The sequence below is a fragment of the Buceros rhinoceros genome, unplaced genomic scaffold (assembly GCF_000710305.1).
Source record: "Buceros rhinoceros silvestris isolate BGI_N320 unplaced genomic scaffold, ASM71030v1 scaffold10458, whole genome shotgun sequence".
NCBI lineage: Eukaryota > Metazoa > Chordata > Aves > Bucerotiformes > Bucerotidae > Buceros > Buceros rhinoceros.
In genome coordinates this window covers 772-21760 of record NW_010427452.1, presented here as the reverse complement: position 1 = coordinate 21760, position 20989 = coordinate 772, and the positions used below count along the sequence as shown (strand labels likewise).

General features: G+C 49.8%; 3 protein-coding genes across 4 annotated transcripts in view; 1 reads left to right on the top strand and 2 right to left on the bottom strand.

Annotated features, from left to right (window-relative positions):
- The window catches only part of PIAS1 (protein inhibitor of activated STAT, 1), a 30525-nt gene extending 26921 nt beyond the window's left edge, over positions 1-3604 (top strand). The window contains exons 9-13 of one of the 2 annotated variants that reach the window (XM_010141913.1): positions 521-651; positions 950-1127; positions 1830-1972; positions 2288-2325; positions 3336-3604. In XM_010141913.1, coding sequence (XP_010140215.1) covers positions 521-651; positions 950-1127; positions 1830-1972; positions 2288-2325; positions 3336-3371 — 526 coding nt within the window. In that variant the 3' untranslated portion in view covers positions 3372-3604. Of the gene's footprint in view, positions 1-520; positions 652-949; positions 1128-1829; positions 1973-2287; positions 2326-3135 lie in introns of both variants that reach the window. The other variant, XM_010141911.1, reaches the window with a different exon arrangement.
- A 5571-nt stretch (positions 3605-9175) lies between these two features.
- Positions 9176-12629, bottom strand: CALML4 (calmodulin-like 4). Its single transcript, XM_010141915.1, has 4 exons — positions 12590-12629; positions 11107-11247; positions 10619-10807; positions 9176-9273 (listed from the first exon to the last, which is right to left on the bottom strand). The coding sequence occupies exons 1-4, from the start codon at positions 12627-12629 to the stop codon at positions 9176-9178; spliced, it is 468 nt and encodes a 155-aa protein (XP_010140217.1).
- A 1879-nt stretch (positions 12630-14508) lies between these two features.
- CLN6 (ceroid-lipofuscinosis, neuronal 6, late infantile, variant) lies at positions 14509-20568 on the bottom strand (the record flags this gene model as incomplete). The annotated part of the gene is made up of 6 exons (XM_010141914.1): positions 14509-14878; positions 16014-16136; positions 17611-17666; positions 17755-17943; positions 19882-19980; positions 20454-20568. Coding segments are annotated over 6 exons (871 nt in total), but the record flags the coding sequence as incomplete, so codon positions are not given.
- Between the last annotated feature and the right edge of the window lie 421 nt (positions 20569-20989).

Genomic DNA, 20989 nt, shown 5'->3' with positions numbered 1-20989 from the left:
AAGAGTGAACTTTCTCACTAATTAAAGCAAAGCTCTTTTCTACGCAGAACCACATGAATAGTCTTGGTCGAAAGCTGGAATCCCCACTGGGAGTGATGTGGTGCCAGGATCCTAAAAGTGTAGGAGATGCAGCTAGGACAAGAGGCTGTAAGTTTAGATTCCCATGCTCAGCTCTTGTTAGGAAATTTTTGCTCATAAAGAGGTTTTAGGAAATACTGAATATTCAGCCGTACAGGCTTCCTCAGTTAAATATCATCGAAGATAAATATGGCTAAAGAGGAGATTTTATTTTAGTGCTAATTCACATTCTTCCATTGTTTTGGGTGATGGAGGGCTCTGCAGGATGCCACTCCTGTAGTGCTTTTAAGTGAATGTGCACATTTTGCTTTAGATAATATTTTAAGGTAAGAAGGGTAGAACAACGAAAGCTTTTGACTCTTTAATGCTAATAAAGATAATGGAGGAAAACCAGGAGTTAGGCTCTTTTTGAGGACTGATATTAAATGTTTTTGATTGACAGGTTGTTCATGGAAATCCTGAAGTATTGTACAGATTGTGATGAAATTCAGTTTAAGGAGGATGGGTCGTGGGCTCCTATGAGATCAAAGAAGGAGGTGCAGGAAGTAACTGCGTCGTACAACGGAGTCGATGGTGAGTTGTGTTGTGGGTGTATGGACTGTGTGTCACTGCTGAGCTGCAAAGTGATGGTCCTTTAATTTTTGCACGTGAGCTTGTAGCTTTTAACAATCATTTGTGAGAAAGCTGACTTGAGTAATGCCTCTTTGGGGCTGATGGTATCTTTAAATCATTACCAAGGTTATGTAACTCTATTGTGTTTTATTCTAAGCTGTGAGTTTTTATTTATGAAGGCAAACAATAAGCTGTGATGTTAGGGTGATTGTAGCGTTGTCGTAAGCTACAGCTTATAACGTTGACTTACTTTGTATAGGATGCATAAGCTCTTCCTTGGAACATCAGGTGTCTTCTCACCAACAGTCAAATAAAAATAAGAAAGTGGAAGTGATTGATTTAACCATCGATAGCTCGTCAGATGAAGAGGAGGAAGAACCATCTGCAAAGAGAAGCTGTCCTTCCATATCTCCAGCATCGCCGATAAATAATAAGGGGTGAGAATAAAACACACAGGCCGATGCAGAGAGAATATACCCACGAGGGAGAGGAATAACAAATTTCAACAGAAATTGTGTCTAGAAAGTTCCGTATTTGGATCGTATCCTGATTCAGTAGCTTATGGCAGCTGGATTTGATCTCAGGTTACACGGCCTGAGAAGACCGGAGTTAAGACCTTTGAGCTGTTAAGTGTGTAACACGATACAGCTTTCCAATTGTCTTTGTGCAAATGAGTATAAAACGGCACAAAAGGCTGTGGCTTAGAAGTGTGTTTTTTGCAAATCTGGAAGTGTTTATAGCAGAGATCCCAATGTGAGAGTCGTCAGAGAGAGTAATTGCTGCTACCTGAGGCTGAACTTGGCTTTTAGTTTTGCTAAACTTCAGCTGTCTTGGACTGCGCTAACTTTTCTGATAAAACACCATGGTGAGAGGAAAGCTTGAGGAACGTGTGATGCTCGTGTCCCTTCCACACCGCCTCCCTCCAGTCCCTGCAGGCCTCACTGAGGGGCTGTGGTGGTGTGAAGCTTTGCAGTCCAGTAGGGGAGTTGTTGTGCATCTGTCCCAAAGCTCAGACTGATACCAAGAGGTCGACTTCATGTTAGATTTGAAAGGGGCCATACCCTGTATGGGACAACAGTAGAAATCTCCAAATGCCAGCACAATGTTTTACGCTTGTAACAAGCCTTTGTTTCTTCCAGCATTTTAAATCTACCCCATCAAGCATCTCCTGTGTCAAGAACACCAAGCCTTCCTGCTGTTGACACCAGCTACATCAACACATCTCTTATCCAAGACTACAGGCATCCATTCCACATGACACCCATGCCTTATGACTTGCAAGGTGAGGTTCTGTCCGCAGCCCTCCAAGCAGTAATAACCATGGTAAAAGGGTTTAAATGTGCTCACGTTTGACAATCCAGTAGTGCAAAATATTATTTTGAATCCGCAGAGGATAAGATGATATTAAAAGAAAAAAAATTTATGTTAATATTTTAAGGTTTTAAATGGTTGATGTTTTGCAAGCACCAATAGCGAAGAGAATCTGAAGCACCATCGGTACTATGGTGGGTTTATTTCAAAATAAAGTGGGAAAATGAGGAGATGCTTCTTTGGTTTTGAGAAGGTTAATTTTTTTTTTTTCTTTGGCTCTTCACAGGTTTAGATTTCTTCCCTTTCCTGTCAGGAGACAATCAGGTAAGTCGAGGAAAATCAAGTCCTATGGCAGATACTCTTTGGCATGGCTGTATAGGCGAGAGAGGAGCAGATGTATGATGATGGTGGAAATGCAGGCAGGCTGCAGCGTTACTTCATACCCATAGAAACTAAGACCAAACATCAGCATTGTCTCCACCCGGGTGTAAGATAAGGTGTAACAAAAGGTAAAGATCTCTATTTCCAAGGGTTAAGCTCAGCCAGCCACCATTGTGTTGCAGAATGGCCCTTGGCTGGGGCTTTCAAGCCTTTTGGGGCTGCCCAGCAGAGAGTCTAACTTGGGACAGCCCTCGCCGCCATCAGATGGGTCTGAGGGTGCTGTCTGAACCGCGTTTTTCACAGAAGTGTGCTTTCCTCCACCAGCAGTGCTTAGCACGTAGTTTCACCAGCTGTGGTTGGTCTGGGACTTTTGAGTGGAGGAGAGGGGTGGCAAAAATGTTTCTTTGAATTTGGGGGAATTTTTCTACCAAGGAATTTTTTGAAGAGGTAGAAGAGTGCTGCTTCTTACCCTTTCCTACTGGTTTGGGTGTCTTGAAATACTGTTGCCTTTCCTAGTGTTTGCTTTTACTAATACGAGCATTTCCAATTTCTTTTGGCTTCAGAAGTGAGGGGCTGCAGAGGTAGAAGTTCACTGCATCGGTCCACTTACCTTACAGAAAGGTCGAGTAGAGGAGCTGGTGTGGCACCCAGAAGCTATCAGAGCTTTAGCTTACCAGTACCTTCTTTTGTGCTGCTCTCAATCAAAACTCTGCTGTCTGAAATGTAACTTGAAAATGTTGTTTTTCCCCCCAGCATTACAACACATCCCTTCTTGCCGCTGCAGCCGCGGCAGTTTCCGCATCAGATGATCAAGAACTCTTACACTCTCGTTTTTTCCCATACACTTCATCTCAGATGTTTCTCGATCAGCTAAATGCAGGAGGAAGCAGTTCTCTGCCAGCCACAAACGGTAGCAATAGTGGCAGTAACAGCAGTCTTGTTTCCTCCAACAGCCTGCGAGAGAATCATGGTCATCCAGTTGCAAGTAGGAGCAGCACGGACACGGCGTCTATCTTTGGTATCATACCAGACATTATTTCGTTGGACTGATTTTTTTGGAGAAAATGAACTTGTCAGAGGAAATCTTTGTGCTTGGTTTTACTTTATGTTAGAAACATAGACAAGTTTTTTTCCTTTTTTAGGGAAAAAAATTTATGTGTACAGAGAACAAAAGTATATTTTCAGTTTTACTTTTGTATATAAACCTAAGATGGCCTCGCTGGTAAAAATAAGAAAAAAAAACCACAAAATGAAAAAAAAAATTTAACAAAAATAAGGAGCTTCAGTTTGTTTTTATGGATGCTGAAGATTTTACACCTGTGCATTTGTCATGTGAGTTACTTTTATTTTCCCCCTAGTTTGGACACAAATGGCATTATTTTCTTCACAGGAACATGAGCAGGAAAGGAGCCGAACTTCCAAAGTTCACACTTGTGAGAGGGTTTTTTCTCCTCCTGGAGACTTTGACCGTTGGTGGAGGAATCAAATTCCCCCATCCCACATTTAGTGCAGATTTGATTATGCTTCAAGCGGTATAAACCCTGCCCAGAGTGTTCACTGCATCCTTCTGTTTGCAGGACAGAGCCTTTCAGGAGTGGGTTTGGTTTTTTAGGCTTTCTTTTGGTCATTTCTGGTTCCGTGTGACCCTCTATCAGACAATTGTTTATTTTAATTCCATGCTTTACTCAAGCATGTTGCACAAGCTCATTAGTGCACCAATTATCCTCGAGGGCCAGGCTCTCAACACAGTCTCAGGCCGATGAGGAATGACTTGGCCATGCTTATGTGGGACAAGACCGAGGGCTTTTATAGACTAGCCCCACATCAAAGCATCGACGCGTTGGACCGTACGGGTTTGTTTCTAAGAACTTACTACAGAGTCCTTTTAAAATAACTTAAGATCCTAATCAGCAAAATATTAAGCGTGTGTCAGTTTTAAATTTGTGGAGCTTTTGTGCTTTAAAATCAGCCACGCATGTATAAATGGCCGGTGGAATCGTTCTGTCTGGAGAGTCCTACTTAGAGCTGCAGTAGATCAAACTCCTGCTTAAAAGCAAACTCATCCACAAGAGAAAGAAACCACAACCACCACCACACTCTCGCATGGTTTGTGCAGCTGATGCTGGTCTCATACACTGTCTGCTGAGGTCACGTTCATCAAAATGAATATTCAGTGTGAGTCTCTTAAAGCAAAAACCAACCCAACACAAATGCCCCCCCCGTGCAGCCCCTGTACTCAGGCGTGCTGCTACCTACCGGTCTCCTAAGGGGGTGGGCTTCAAAATTCACTTTTCTCTCTCTGGCCGTGGAATTGTTTTGATTGCCCTGATTTTTCAGTACACTTATGTTGAACTTTGAGCCATAGTTCCTTCCTGGTTTCTTTTCTCTCTCTTTGTGTTTTCATTTGCAGTTGTGCATGACATAGGAAAATCTTTTTCTAGAGCTGATGAGCCCCTTGGGCTGATCGTTCTCGTCACAGAGTGAAACGTGTAAATAGCTGGAATGCAGTTTTTCAGGAGATTCTTTAAAGTAAGAGAAGGGGGAGGGAAGGAAGCGATTCTCTTGTGTCCCAAAGTCCACGTCAGAGAGAGTAAATATTTCCTCTGGTGTGAAAATATTTTTATAACTGGTTGAAAGTGCAGGTAACAAGTTTATCAGGAAAGAGAGTTAAGGAATACTAAAATTAGCAGATTTGTGTCAGAATTTTTAATGTCCCAAACCGTTGATTGCAGCTAGTCGCTTTGAGCATTGACAAGGGCCACCTTTTGCCTATGAAGTTGTCTCGAAATCTTGCGTTGATTAAAAAAGAAAAAAAAAAAGGAAAAAAAAAAGGAAAAAATCTTTACTCCAAGTAGCATTAGGTATTGCTGTATGATCAGTCGTATGGTTATTTGAAAGGTTCACATGATGTGGCATCAAAATCGTTTTTAGTGTTTTTACAGCATCCCTCTGCCACTAAATAGTTGACTTGAATTTTGAAAACAGCTGTTTGTGTTTATATGTATATGTGTGTGTATATATGTATTTATAGATCCGTGTGTGTGAGTTCAAAGTGAGTTAAATAGTTTTTCCCATGCATGTGTATTTCATACATATCTGGCTGATATATATATTTCACCATACACCAATTTTATAATTTATTAAATGTCAGTTAAAAAAAATAAATAAAAGGATAGAAAATGGGAAATACATATTTTTTAAACTCAGTCTGATTTTGAAGTGATTAAAGCTACACTAGGATTATATCTCATACATTTTAGTCATGAATACTAACCTGGTACCTTCAGAGCATACGCTTTGCTGTACTACCGATTGTAAATGTGGAGTACGACTGCCCTCAGTGTAACCGGGAGCTTCTGAAACGCCTCCGAGAAACTCGGGAGAGCTCGTGGCTGTTTTACCGACGACCGTGGCGACGTTTCATTGACTCTGTTGTTAAAGACGAATGACCCGAAGAGCAGCTTATGTCACTTTCTACAATGGTATTAAAATCTTGTTAATTCACATATAAAGTTCAATGTGGCGAGTGTGTGGTGACGCGGAATTTGGCATTTTTACGCCTGTCTTAGCTTTTGGAAAGCGAGGTCAGCTGATGACGTCTTCCATTTCCTCACGCGTGTACCCTGGAGGGGAGGAAGGCTGCTCAGTTCACCGCTGTCGTTTTCTAACCTCGTTGCTCTACAAAGAAGGAACAGAACGGTTCTCGAGTCCTCCTTTGTGGTGTGAGCCCGTACGCTTTGTGAGTATTCCTGTTCCATGCTCGGGTGTGTTCTTTAGCGCTGACGATTCTCTGTGCCTCTGACCACAGTTAACATTGCTTGGTAGAAGTCTCAGTCTGAGTTCTTGACCAGTTCCCTGCCAATGTCACTCCAAAACCCCATCGCCAGTAGTCGGCGTTGTCACAGGCCTGGGGTGGCCTGGCCTGCAGTCCTGCTCCCTCCGCCGCAGCTCCTGCCATCCTTCAGCTACGGTCTCTTGTCCTCAGATCCTTCCGCTAGAGGAGTGGGGCGAACGCACACGCGTGTCTGTGTTCCGTGTAGTGCTGCATGTGCATGTACACACACGGATATGAGTATGGAGCTGCTGGAGCAGCAGGGTGGAAGCGGCTTTGAGTTGCTCTTGAGGGCATCGCTGATGCTTCCTTGAGAAGATGAAAAACCACCCCGAGCTCTAAGCTCTGCCATGCGTTAAGGTCTCTGCGGTGCTCCGCAGCCAGAGCGGTGCCGGCAGCTCCAGGCTCGCCCCCACCTCCACGGCAAGGATGCAAAATGCCCTTCAAGGATGGGATGGCTGATAGATTGTCACTGGGCTTTGGACCTGCCTCCCAGCGCAGAGCTAAGGACTGTGAGGAGAACGTGCTGCAAGTGAATCCTCTGCGGCAGTTCAGCATTTCAGGGTTTTAAGCACATTTTAAAGAGAAAGGATTTTGGTTTGTCAGTGTAACTGGTGGGGGTTTTTTTCTTCCTTTTTTTTTTAACAGAGCTTAGATTTCTAACAAGGGAAAATTGCTGGTGGTCCCCGAAAGTGCTGCTGTTAATTGTTTTAATTAACAAAGGGAAAAATGTATATAAGCAGAATATTAAAATTACCATTAATTCCATGAATTTAAATCTCATTCATTGCCTTAAACCCTTCTCTTAGTTTCCATACAGCATGCCAAACCAGTACATGGCTTTTAAAAATGTATAGTAGACCAATGTCAGTTTGTATAAAAGTACCAAGTGAAAATATTTATTATATGCATTGGAAAAAAAAAATGGTTTACCTATTGAATGTTACCTGTTTCTGTAGAAATCTTTAGATGTAATAAAAAGCATTCAGTTACCTTGTGTTTCCTGCGGGGCAAAAAAAAGGGGAGAGATGGGGAGGGGTGTGTTTTCTGTGCACTCAGGGTGGCGAAGGCCCCTTTTGAGGCGCAGCGCTCACTTGTAGATGTGGTGTGGCGTGCGGTGTCTCGCACTAGGCTCTCCCAGCACCGCTGTGTTTTGCGGGTGTGCGTGGAGTGTGGCTCCTCTTTGCCGGCGTCTGCCACCCGGGGAAGATGGTAACCGCCTGCTCCAGCATGGATGCATTCTGGAGTAATCGGAAGTGGCGTTGAGCTGGCCAGTCCCCGTGACATCGGAGCTTTTACATTGTCCGTAGCTGAAAGGATTTGTTAATCAACTGTTCGGGTCAACAGGGAAGAACCAAGCTGAGTATCGGATCGTTTGTCATTTGGCTGTTGACACGTATTGGAAACAAACGCGCTAAACGAACTCCTTGTCTCGTGAGCTAATAAACGCTCACGCTCAAAGCAGCTGAGCTTTGTGCTCCCTTCATCTCTGGTGCGTCTGTAGCAAAGGCCCGAACAGCTCCGGGGGGAGAAGCCGACCTCCATGCTGCAGGCAGACCTGCAAGAGGCACCGGTGCGGAAGGCTCGGCATGAGGTAGGTGGGGTCTGTCCAGACACGAGCTGTGGGCACTGGGAAGACAGTTACCGGGGAAAGCCCATCTTGGGCCCTTGGTTCTTTTTTGTGGTGAATCCTGTCTCCAGCATTCTTCTGGAGAGTTAACTGAGTGCTGAGCTTCTTGTAACTCTGATTTTCAGAGGAACGAGGGGGGTTTGGTTTGGTTTTCATTTTCTGGAAGAGCTTGTTCAAGACTCGGATGTGGCAGACAGGCATGACAAGGGGTGTCAGCTTTACATCAAGCAAAGTTCATTTCCCCTTGAAGCATCATCCTTACTGTTCAGAGGGTCTTTGATTAGTGTCTTGGCTCATTGGGATCCAAGTCTGAGCTTACTAGGTTAGTCTGGGACTGCTAGTCTGCCTTGTGAGATGGTCTCTGCACGTTTCCAGTTGACTCCAGAGAGACTCTGCTGTCCGTTGTCTGAGATGTCGTACACCAGTCTGAGGACTTTAACTAAGGCTGCCCAGATACAGGTGGAGCATGGTCAGTAGTATCTGCTCTGGGTTGAGGTGGTTTTAATCAGAGATGGGGTGGGTTTCTGCTGTGGTAGAGAAGCTGAATTTTCCTGGTGTCTCTTTTTCCCAGCCAGGCCGTCCCTGGGAGCATGTTCTGGGCAGCCAGCCCACAGCTTGGTGGCAGATACATTTACCAAGTGCAGCGTTGGCAGCGTGATGCCGCAAAATGCAGAGAGTTGATGCCGCATGTTAATAAATAATGTGACAGGAGAACAATGCAGTGATTGGGTGTGTTGGAGGAGTGAAAGAGGAGGAACGAGACAGGGACCACAGACCGCTCCTGTGCTCAGAGACTGGGAGTTGTCTGCAGCCGGTGAGCATCGCTGACTGGGGGAGCTGGGGGAATTGCCAGCTGCTCTAGGTAGTCAGCGAGGACGTGGCCACCCATCAAGTGGGGCTGTTGGCAGCTTGGCAGGAGAACATCTGGTTGGGATCATACCATGGATCTGAGGAACACTGGGGAGCTCGAATCTGGGCTTGAGTGTGTGCGAGCAGCAAAGGGTTATGGGTGATGGCGACTTCTTGGACCACTGTTGTTAAGACCACTATCTGTGGACTTAAATACAAGACTTAAATAATAGACTTTAAGAGTTGGTGTGTTGAAGTAGGACACAAGGGGATGTTACGTTCGGTTTATTTCAGTAACAGAGCTCACATTTTGCGACATCTCTGCAGAAATGGGGTGGGAACCTGTGCAAGTGTAAGCGCTACCATGAAGGCAAAAATAAGGGTTTTTAAAGGCAAACGGTGATTTCTGAGTCCAGGTAGTAACTAGGAAGAAATGAAGTGAAAGATGTTTCAGATCCTGCTCTTACCCAGTCTCTTGAGTTTTAGTAGTCAACCATAGGCAGACAAATGATGCGGACAAATTCTTCATACTTGATCATTCCGTTTGGTCCAACTTTGGCCTCTTTCAGCAGGTCATCAACTGAAAGAAAGAGTGAAAGACAAAGACAAGTTTGAGTGGCAGATATTGGGGATGGTGTGATCTGCAGAAGAGCAGCCATGTGGAGGACTTCAGTTTTCAGATCATTTTAGTTAGAAGTAGTAACTTGTGGGATCGGTGGGAGGTGCCATCCAGATCATCATTTGAAACAAGCATCAGTGAGTGCTTGGATTTCGATTTCCATGTCTTTCTGGAAATGTCCACGTCTTGGAGGTCCATATGAAAAAGATTCACAATTTTAGTCCAAATCAGCTTCTAATTGCTTTTTGGCTTGAATTGCAAACCTGTCCCTGTTCAGTTTAGACACAACTACATGCTTGTGCAGTCGGTGTGCCCAGCTTCCAGTAGATTGTGTGACTTGGTAATGGGGGTGGCCCTGTGGTGTTTGAAAGCGAGGAGCACCTTCCTGGAGGGCTTTCCCAACCGTGTGGAGGTGGTGCTGAGGGACAGGGGTCAGTGGGGACCTGGCAGTGCTGGGGAACGGGGGGTCTCAAGGAGCTGAAAGGGCTTCTCCAGCCCAAACGGTTCTGGGATTGGTTTGGTAGAAGTTCAGTAAATGAAAACGAAGCGAAGGCTTCTCTGGACTCAGTGGAGGTGCGAGCCAGGAGTTCCTGAGCGATCGCAGATGCTGACTAAGTGGAGCCAGTTCCGGTATCAAAGGTTCACAGCAGCTCAGTGAGCTGGGCTCCGGCTGTTGAGCCGAGTGGGGAGTTTCTTGCTGAGAAGCAGCTTTGCTCCTACGCGAGGACCCAGCTATGAGAAGACGCGCAGCCCATACAGGGAAGCAACGGGAGCCCCCCTGCACCTCCCCAGTCTCGCTCTGCAATAGCAGTTCTTGCTGGGATGCCGCTAACGAGGGCTGATGACTCTGTGTCTTCACTGCTCAGCTGCTGTGACAGCTCTGGAGGTGTTTTCTGGTCTCAGTAGCTGCATGAGCTGTTACTCCGGGCACACCGCTGAAGAAGTGCCTCAGTGGGTCCCGGTCCCTCCTGGTGGTGACAGGGACTGGACTGACCCACCTCCCTCCGATTGAATTCTACTTTAACGTGACAAAGGATGGTTCTTCCACCCCAGAGGAGCCTCGTGGGGTCTGTACAACCTCATCACCCTGCTGAAACTCATTCCTCACCTGGATCAAACTGGGCATGGGTTTCTCTTAACACTGATTTTGGCAATTTGAAAGCTCCAGGACCTGCTCCTGGCAGCATTGTCGGAGGGGCGAGAGCTCACACAGTGCCCCGGGGCAAACCCAACTCCAGATTTGATCTCAGGAAGGAAATAAGAAGATGGGGGGGAGCATTTGATGCTTCTTTGAATCACAGAATACCTTCTTCCTCGGAAAGCTTTTCTCCCAGTCTTGTGAGCTTGGCTCTCAGCTCTGATGCGGAGATGGTGCCTCTCTTCTGCCTGTCTATCATGGACAGGGCTGTGAGGATTTCCTGCTCGGGGTCCTCCTGCTTCGTCTGCCTGTACATGATGTTCAGGAAAGTGGAGAAATCCAACTCGGCGTTTCTGTCTGGAAACATAAGAGCAGATTCTTTAGGAATGGCTCAGGGTTGTAGTCTGGATCCCAGACCTAAGCATCCCCCTCCTCTCCCCTACCTCTTCCCCCTCCGGGGGCACATTCTGCCTGGCTCTGGTGTGGACCAGGGTGGATTCGATTTTGGTGACTGCATTGCCTGGGCTGTCTCACCCGATGGCGACTCAGGCCATTTCAGCTCCTTGGCCTGACCACGGAGAAGCGGAATTTCTCCAGCCCCAATCCAGCATGGTGTATTCCCTGATTCCAGCGTGCTGCTGCTGCTCTTTGCTTACCGATCTTGTGCAGGTGCAGGTGTCTCTGCACCTCTGCTGGCGTCGGGCTGGCTCCCAGGCACCGCATCACTGCCATCAGGTCAGAGGCTTTTATCTTCCCTTTCTGTTTCTTGTCGTACAGGGAAAAACATTCCTTGAACTCTAATTAAAAACCAAAACTCTGTTAGGCCATGTGACGTTACATTGATCTACCCGTGGCAGTCCTCCTTCCGTTGGCCAGTCAGGCGGCGTTGGTTGGGTTCCAGCGGGGATATTGTGTCTGGTGCGGGGTGTCTCCTTTCACAGAAGCTGAGGGACAGTGGGGGAGGACCCTGGGTGAAGTGCCAAGGGCAATTAAAATCCAGACGGGTGAATAGCTGAACTGAGTGGGGTCCTTCAGCCTAATGAAGGGAGTCTGAAAGGGGAGTCTGGCTCCCAAACGTGTAGAATACTGTTCAAAAGTGCTTTTCTCTGCTTTCTTGGCGGGTAGGGGAGGATGCTCAAGGAATGAGCCGTAAGGAGTGGTGGGGGATGATGGTTTGGTCCCTGCTGTGGTCCACACACTTGCCCCTGCCACCGGCTGGACTTTAATGAAGGCAGAAGAACTAATAATGCCACGTTTGACGTTCTGCGAGTGCTGCCAGCTGGGTGGGTCTGGCAGAGGAGGGGCTCCGTCCTGCCGCCATCCCGCTGCCGCATCTCGCCTCAAACACTGCCTTCGCGGTTCAGATAAATAACGACGGGCTGGAGCTGACCTAGATAACAGCTGCGTCTCCCACCCTCCCTCCTGCCCTGCTCCCTCCCCGTCGCGCTCAGCGCTAATGGGTGAGTTGTGCTGCACGGGAACAGTCCTGTGCAGAGCAGCCAGGGACATGAAAACCAGCCCATGTTGGTGCCATCGCCCTCTACCCCCCCTCCTCATCCTCCCTGTCCTCAGCCCTCGCTGCAGGGTGCTGGGGTGGGTGCTGGGTGCCCCATGGGTGCCGTGGCCTCCCCCTGCCCCGGCCGCAATCCTGCAGAGCTGCTGAGCCCAAGGGCGCTGCAGATTAACAGATTTGCAATAATACTCTTATTTCAGCTTTCTTCTGCTGTTCTCGTAGCAAACCCTTCCTCCTCCCCCTCCAAGGGTTCCCCTTTCCCGGGGACAATTGGTACTTTTTGCACCCTCCTCTTCCTCCTTCACCTTCGCTCCCATCACAGTTGAAACCCCCAGTACTGCAAAACGTCACCTGAAATCTCCCCCGGTCCCTGCGCACGGGGATCTCGCCGTGATCCAGCGAGTGGGACCACGGGTGGTGTCCGCTCCCTGCCTGCACCCAGCACCATCTTAACGAAATGGGGGAGACTTCCCTGGTGTGGGAGCAAGCAGATCCCTTTGAGGGCTGGGAGGAAGGCGACCGAGACGCTCTAGGGGGAAATGCCCTTTTTAAAATACATAAAAATAAATCTGTTAAGCTGATCTTGCTAATAATAAAACCCCAAACCGGCACAAAACCGTACGTACCGTTAATTTGATCCTGGGACAGAAATTTTGCCTGTAGCATGAAAGGGGGAAGGAGAAGGAGAGAAAAAGAAAACAAACCACTTCAAAATCTGGGTGGGGAATTAGGGGTGAGCAGATTGTCTCAGCCGAAACGCTTCACTCACCATTATTTTGGGGCCCTTCCTCGTGTTTCGTGCTGCCTGTCGGGATCGGAGGTGGCTGCTGCTACTTTTTCTCCTCGATTAAGGGCTAAAGTCCGCGAGCCCGGGGTGGAGTGCAGCCGGGCTGTAATAAATACCCCGCTGCTATGGCTACGAGACCTGATCCCTGCCGGGGCTGGGTCCTGCTGCCAGCGCGGCTCCTGCACCCACGCCGAGGGGAGAAGGGCTCTCCCCAGCCTGCCCCGAGCCTCAGGGCTCTGGGCAGGCCCCCGAGCAGCGATGCTGTCAGGAGGGAGTGGGGTGAGATCTTCCCTCGGTTGGGGTTTAAGGGTGTTTGGGGTTGGACTGGATGGAGACGAGCTGGTTGAGCAGGAGAGGTTTCATCATCTCGGATAGCTGCACAGCTTGTGCTAAGCTTCGCTGCTGAGAGCCAAATCCTGCCTCGTTGGTATCGGCTAAGGGTGCTGGGGGGTTTACAGTGTGCAGTTCAGCACTGGAGGGGTTTTGCTGGTGGACAGGAGCTCGTGCAGGCTCTGCGCAGCGCGCTGGGCATTGCTGTGCCCGGTCGGTGGGTTGGCAGGGGAAGGGGAGTTTGGACGTGCCCACTGCAGGCACTGAGGAGCTGGGACACTACAGCCAGGCTGAGATGAGGAGGGAGTTTTGAGATGGTTTAAAAAGCTCCTTGTTGAGTTTTTATTTATTGACTTTTTTTTTTTTAGCTAATCCATTTGGAAGCAAACGGTCTCCAGAACTCCTTGTTGCCGCCCTTGGTGGGGAATCAGAAGGGAGATGCTGAGGGAGGGCCGCAGCGAGCCCAAGAGCTTCTGGAGCTTAAACCTTGGCGTGTGGGGGAGGCAGAGGCTCTGCTGTTGTGGACCAGCCCAGACGAACAGCCATGCGTGTGACTGGTCTCTTCCAGCGCTGTGCTCCTGCGCAGGCAGCGCTGGCACGTGTGTGGGGGGATGAAGGGCCTGATGCCGGCCTGTGGTGCAGATCCCAACCCCAGATCAAAATATTTAGTGGTCATAGTGACCACTACAGCACATCCAGGACCCTTCCCGGGGTAGATCCTGCTCTGCTGTGACACATTCAGGGTCCTTAAACCTTGCAAGATGAAGATTCTCCCTTCCAAGAGCTGCTTCAGGAACCAACGTGAGTCACTCAGCTTTTACCAAGTGTTTTTATTCGGTATTTTCTCTAATAGCTTTCTTCTTCTACCACTCGGAGTCCATCACACAGGGCTCTAATACAAACTCTACAGACATAGACCAGTGCCAGGCTGCAGCTGGAGTTGCAGGAGCTCAGCTCCATCATCTGAGGCTGGAGAAGTGGTGAGCAGGAGCAGAAGCCACCGCCAGGGCAGACCCAATGCAAGCGGGGTCCATGCTGGAGCTCAGCCCCTGCCCGATGCTCTTTTTGGGCTGTGTTTGTGGGAAATTGGTCTTTCTGCCTCCACCACCAGCCAGGCCTGTCCTGTGCCGCACCAAGGGCTTACTCCAAGCTCTGGGAGGGCTCCCCAGCAAGGCACAGCCGAGCAGAGCCACCACAGATCCAAGGTAGGGTGGCTCAGCCCTGTCCTGGTGTGTTTACTCAGCTGGGAGCAGCGTGGGAGGAGCAGCTACATCTCTCTGTGCCAAGACACGGGGAGGGTGCGAGCGCTCTGACTTCCTGGCAAACTGCTCCCTGTTGAAGGCCGGGATGCTCCTGGGGTGGCGGTGGCGGGACACCCCCTCCCTAGCTCGGTCTCGGGAACATACGATACGTCTTACGGCTACTGTCGGTCAGGAATTTATTTGAAATACATCTACATTAGAAAAACTAGATTTTTTTTTCCTTCAAATCACTCTAAAATATCAAAACTTATAAACTTTCCTTTGCTGCATGGAGGTTGTTCATGTGCAGGGTGTAAAATGCCCACGGCTCGGGGATATAGATGACGCCAGGGTATTTCTTCCTGAGGATTTTGTCATTCCACAGCCAAACCACCCAGACAGCGATGAGGACCAGCGTTATGATGAAGGAGTAGAAGAGGAAGAGCCCGTTGCTGTCCAGGACGAGCCCTTTGCGTTTCTGGTGCATCACTAAAGCCATCATGGCGAAGAACGTGAAGATGTAGAGGATGAAGATCTGACCCTCTGTCACCAGATACCTGCAAAGCAAAGCCCACCCGTTAGTGTCCCCCAGGAGAAAGCTCTGAGCAGCGGCACCTTCCCGGGGGGGGAATGTCTCCCTTTCTCCCTGCTTGACATCCAGACAAAGTTCTGCTGCTTCCCACTGCCAGCTCTGCAGCTGTGGTTTGCCCTCATGGCCCTTTTCAGTCATTTAACCACTGAGCTCTGGGAAAAGAAATGCCCCTGCCCAGTACGGGCTCGGGAAGGTGCTGGGCTCAGGTTGTGAGTTGGATGCTTCAAGGCAAACCCAAAGCCAGACTCTTGGCTCCGACCCATGGACGTTGTGCTCATCTAGTGCACAGATCCTCTGCTCTGCCCATGCTGGGTCTGGCAGTGGCAGGTCCTGGGCGAGTGTCGGCAGGGGGAAGGAGGAATTACACCCCCTGGTTCTTAACCGGCGTAAACTGCGCAGATTCACGCTGATGCATTCAAAGGAATTGCAATGGGCTAACTGGGAACTGACCAAATCATCTTGATGATTTTGACTATTAAAAATTAATTTACTGTATAAAGCCAGTCTCAGCAGGGGGCAAAGCCACGGGCAAGAGAAAGCGACATCATCTCTGCAGAGAGTGAAGAGTTGTTTGGCTGCCATCAGGGAAACCGTTTGGGAAGAGGAGGCTAATGAAAATGGGAAATAAATAAGACCTCTCTCAAAAGCCAATTTGGACCCGCCAGGCGAGCCGAGGAGGCAGCGTCTGAGCATCACACAGGCAGCCTGGGCTCTGGGTGAGCTCCTGGGCAACTGGGCAGAGCGTCCCCATTGCCACCAACAAGCTGAGAGCCGGTGGATGCACTGCAGGCACCAAGGACCCACCCCAAATCGTCAGGGAGCCGTCTGGCAAACGGCAGCCTTGGAGGGGGCAGACAGCAAGTGCCACCATGGCTGGGAGCCGGAGTTTGAGCCGAAACACCCCGAGCAGGGACAGGATGGGTGACACTGAGGTTGTCCCAACATGCAAAGGCTGCAAATTTCAACCAGATTTGATTTGATTTTGCAGACCTGCAGAGCAGGAGCTGCAGTGAGTTCTGCCCTGGGGGGAACGGAGCACCCCTGCCTGCAGTGCTCCCTCTTCGTCCCTCGCCCCCCCAGAGCAGGCAGAAGCCACTTACCAGTAATAAAGGCTGCTGGGCCCCATCAGAAGCAAAGCAGCCACGGGCATCCTGCTCTCCTCTTCAACAGGGGTGAAGCAGCCGGTGAAATATATGAAGAGTATCAGGAAAAAAGGGATATACCTGCAACCACAAACAACTCCATCGGTGCTGGGACGTGTTTAAACCCCCCAAAGCCAAACCATGCCCAAATCAGGTGATTCCTGTGCTGAGCCCATGGGTTAATGTGGTGAAAGAGCAGAGGCCACCCAGCAGCGGGTAACTGGGGCGTGGGGTCCCACAGTGCCCATCACGACATCACTGCTCTGCCAGCATCACAGCTCCTGCTGTGTACGACAGATGAAGGGCTGGCGGTGCCTGGTGCAGGGCTCGTGTACATCCTGGCTGCACCGAGTGCTCCTGTGGATAATGAGACTTCTGGGGCTCCCACAGGAAAAACCAAGTTTGCTGGTTAGGTCAAACGCCAGGTTCGAGTGCGTTTGTGACACCCCAAGGCTCTATGAAGCTGTGTGAGAGCGTGGTCTGGTGTTCAGCGTTGAGCTGTGGGAAAGCAAGGTGTGGAGCAGGACTTCCACAACTTAACAGAGGCCTTTTTTTTTTATTTAGGATCATTGAATGGTTTGGGTGGAAGAGACCTTAAAGATCATCTCGTTCCAGCCCCCCTGCCACAGGCGGGGTGAAAACTAAATGGGATTTGTTTGCTTCACAGCAAATGAACCAGGAAAGCCTGACGTGGGTGGGAGATTTCGCTGCACTCCGAGCACTCTCAGGATTATCTGGCAGCAGATAAAGGGCCAGGCAGCCCTTCCTGGGGTGTCTGGTGCAGAGCAGCAGGACACGGGTCATGGCTGCAGCACCGGGTGCTGCTCATGGGGACCAGACCAGCCTGTGGGCACCACCAGCACGCCCTGCCCTGGGTCAGCATGTTGTCCAGCCAGAACGAACATTTCTAGGGTACATTCTTGGGGCGAGTCGGCTGAGGGGGCCCAGCCCAGCCTGTGGGCACCACCAGCACGCCCTGCCCTGGGTCAGCATGTTGTCCAGCCAGAACGAACATTTCTAGGGTACATTCTTGGGGCGACAGTGCTGGAATCGGACCCCAGCTGAGCTCCCTGCAGCCAAAGGGTCTCTGTTACTGGGCAGCACTGGTCTGGCTATGGGAGCGACTCTTCCCTCTCACTGGAGGGTCACTAAGTGGATGCATGGGAAAGGAGAGAGTGAGCAAAGGGTTAGAGGGACCGGGCGGAGTTGGGTTGTTTGAGGGTCAACCTCTGTGGAGCGAGAATGTGGGTGGTGACAGCCCTTGGACCTGTCCCTTCACCTGGGTGTCCTGTGGAAGGTGACGGAGAACAGAGAAGTCATTCCTCTGGCTGTCAAACAACTGCCATATCCCCCAAACACCACCGAGACAGGGGCAAAACACGGGGGAACGGGCGATTTTCCGAGGGAGAGACCCACTGTAATCCTACAGGCCGTGAAAGCATTATCCCCCGCCAGCTCCCATCAGCCACCTTTTATTTTTTTAGATATTAAGGCACGATCAGGCCTGCTCTACCCTGCCTCGTGTTCTGTTCTGAGGCCGCTGTAAATTGCTTACCACATCGAGTGACCCAAATATTCATCGTAGTAGTAGAGTAGCTCGAAGGAATCAATCTGCAACACAACGAAGAGAGGTTTAAAAGGGCAGAGGGAATGGGCCGCTGTTAAATAAGAACGAGCGATTTTTTTGGTGCCTCTTTACCAGTGTCTCTGGCTTCAGGTTCTTGATGATGGGATTCTCTCTTACAGAGAGGTGATGCTGGTAGCCGCTGAAGATCAGGCGGTGGTTCACGGAGTCTCCCACCAGGTGGATGCTGGCGCCCATGACGAACATGATGATGCTGACGTAGACCATTGATCTCGGTAAGGTTTTGGGGGATCTCTCGATGAGCTGGAAACACACAGGCGGGCTAAACAGCGAGGAGGTACCAGCAGAGACGTGCAGCAAGTTCTGCCCTCTCTGAATTTCTGGCGCTGTGGAAACATCATCAAAAAACCCAAGGAAAAGGCCTACAGAAAGCTGCAGGTTGTGCTGCCATCTCGGCTGTGAGCTGCTGCCCACGATGGCCACTGTGAGGTGACGGCACCAGAATGAGCTGCCCTGATTGCACCTACTTTCCCTGAACACACCTCAGACATGTCTCCACCAGCCTACATGGCTTTCAGGGTTGAGCACACGCTTCATCCCTGTTTGCAACGATAAAACCACATTTTTTGCCTTTGTTAAACCTTTCTGCAAAGCAGCGCCCTTAAGCCGTGCCACCGCTTGGACCGAAGCAGCCATCTGGTACTTCTAAGAGAGCACTCGAAGCCATTTCTTCACCAGGTTTGATCAAACCTGATCCCTGAGAAACAAAAAGGCAGCAGTTTTCTCAGCTGAGCGGATCTGCAGGGCGGGCTGTGCCCTCCAGTGGTGGGAGAGCCTCCGGCAGCACCCAGTGAGCGCAGGCGCTTCCCTCCCAGCTCAGACACTGGGCTCCCTCCGAATGCTCCGTGGGTGACTTTCAAAGGACCCTTGTTGAACTGTTGGGGGATTTTTTCTTTCTTTCTTCCCAGTGGACTCGGACTCGCCTCTCTGTGCACTTTATTCTGAAGAGGAGGCTGTGTTTAAACCCGTATCTAGAAATATCTAACTGCCAGCAAAACCGGTTGAGGCAACCTTTGGAACACCAGCTTCAGCGATGAGCCCTCCCTGTACCACCCGTGGTCTGCTGAGGTCTGTGGAGGCAGTGACGTGAGGCTGGCGGGGAGCCCGGTCGTACTCGGAGCCTGAGGCGAGCTCCTGCAAGCCCAGTTTGGATGAGGAGCAGGAGTTTCTCTCTGGGAAGGAGCTTCTCTCTGGAAAGCAGCTCCCTGCTCAGCTGGCAAAGCTGGGAAGTCTCGACAATGTAAATCCCAGCTCAAGCGGTCCAGGCTTTGGAGGGGGGAATGGTCAGGGAAGATGCATCAGCCCAGCCCGAGGATCAGCTGGGGCCACCTTCGCCGCCTGTCTCCCTGCTGCCAAATCAGCTTTGCAGCCCTTCATAAACACGGAAAAGCTCCTTATTTGTATTTAATTTTGAGGCTTAACTTTCTCTTTCTCTGTAACGGCTGTATGAATGTCAGAGGAGTCAGTGAGGACGAGGAGAGCAGAAGGTCCAGGAAAGCTCCTGCCTGATGGAGAAGGACGGTGGGACATGTCCTTCGAGGGGACAGCGGGCAGAAGAAACGCAACGGGAATAAGAAATGGATTTTTTTTCTGCAGACCAACCCTTCATGCTGTGCTGCCAGAGGAGTGCAAGACAGCAAATTTTATCCTGATGAGGTTAAAGACATCGGCTGTGATAGACTGTGACAGGTCAGACCAAGCTTCAGAGCTTCCACACCGCCCAAGGGACCGGATCCTGAATGCTCCTGGGCATTTAAAACCTCCCAGACAGACTCAGAGGGGAGAGAGAGTCATTTACATCCTAGGACATAATTCAATTTCTAGCTAATGAAGGTTAAAATACATTTCTAATTGCCTTCTGCTATCTCCCGGCTGCGAAGTATTTAACAGAAGAAGATTTCTAGTGATCCCACAGTCTGTAACCTCAGAACTGGTTTACACAACCCAGCGGCTGGCAGCTGAAGCAAGATAAATTCAAGCTAAAAGATAGAATTTGAATGTCGAAGAGCAACTGTAATTAAGCTCTGAACCATTCAGAACATCTCGGGTTCCAGCTGTCTCATGAGGTCTGTAGGGCCAACGTTTGGTCCACAGGCTCCTGACAGACTCTGACCCTTTACGAAACTGTATCGTTTGCCCGTAATGTTATGAAACATCGAACGCCTGCACCTCGAGCTTTACCTTTAGCAGAAGAAATGGCGTGATAACGTTGTAAGCCATGTGGAAATAATCACCCGCGCTCGGTTTGTTTAGAGGAAACCACTCCAACGGCAGGATTATCTGAGGAAAGGGGGGGAAAAGCACATCAGTGTATCCTCAGAATATCCTCAGCACCCAGCTCATGCTTACAGCCCCATCGCTGGCTGGAAGGAGGGAAAATCTGTCCCTGTGACCAGAACAACACACTTGGTCTCAGTTACACCAGTGCATAGCAGTGGTCCTCGTCTCAAGGGCAGCTCCTCAGGGGCATCCCTTTGGTGTAGAAAACAGCACATGGGTACAAGAGGGACCACCGCGGCTCTGCCCTCTTGTCCTCTCCACCCTAAAGAAGCTGATTGTGAGCAAAAAGAGGTGGGAGCAGCCCCATCCCTGGCCCCATGGCAGGTCAGGTTGGCCCTTGGGGCTCTGAGCCCCCTGCTCTGGGTGCAGATGTCCCTGCTCCCTGCAGGGGGTTGGGCTGGGTGAGCTTGGAAGGCCCCTTCCCACCTTCCTTCAGGATTCTAAAGCAGCGGGTCTGCCTCTGCCACACTCACCATCGCAATGGGACGCCCAAAGTCCAACACCCAGTTCTGCAGAGTGAAGTAGAACCACAGGTCCAGATGAAACGGGGAGGTCTTGAAGGTGTCCTCATTCTTGCCCGCTCCATGCCTGGAGATGACAGAAGTGACAGCATCAGTCTAAGTCACGTCACAGGTTTCCGAGGAGGCAGGGAGCAGCCTCCAGGTCTGCATCCCCACCAAAACGCTGTGCTTCCCTGGTTGCTGCAGCATCTCTGGGCTTTCGGATCTGTGGCGTAACACCAAAGCTGAGAGGCCAAAGAGAGGAGGTGGCAGCAGAGAAAGGCAAAGCGTTGTTAATGAAAACTGGCACATTCCCTAAGAAAGCTCTTCCTGTGAGCACAAAAGTGGGATGAAAAGCTTAAGTGCTGAATTAAGTGCAACTATTTTTAACTTTTGCATGACAAAGCAGAATTCAACTCCCATGGCACTTCTGCAGAACGCTAAAAATGCATTGATGCCTGGTGGTACTCAAGCACAGGGATGCTCTGGACACACCATCACCTTCATCT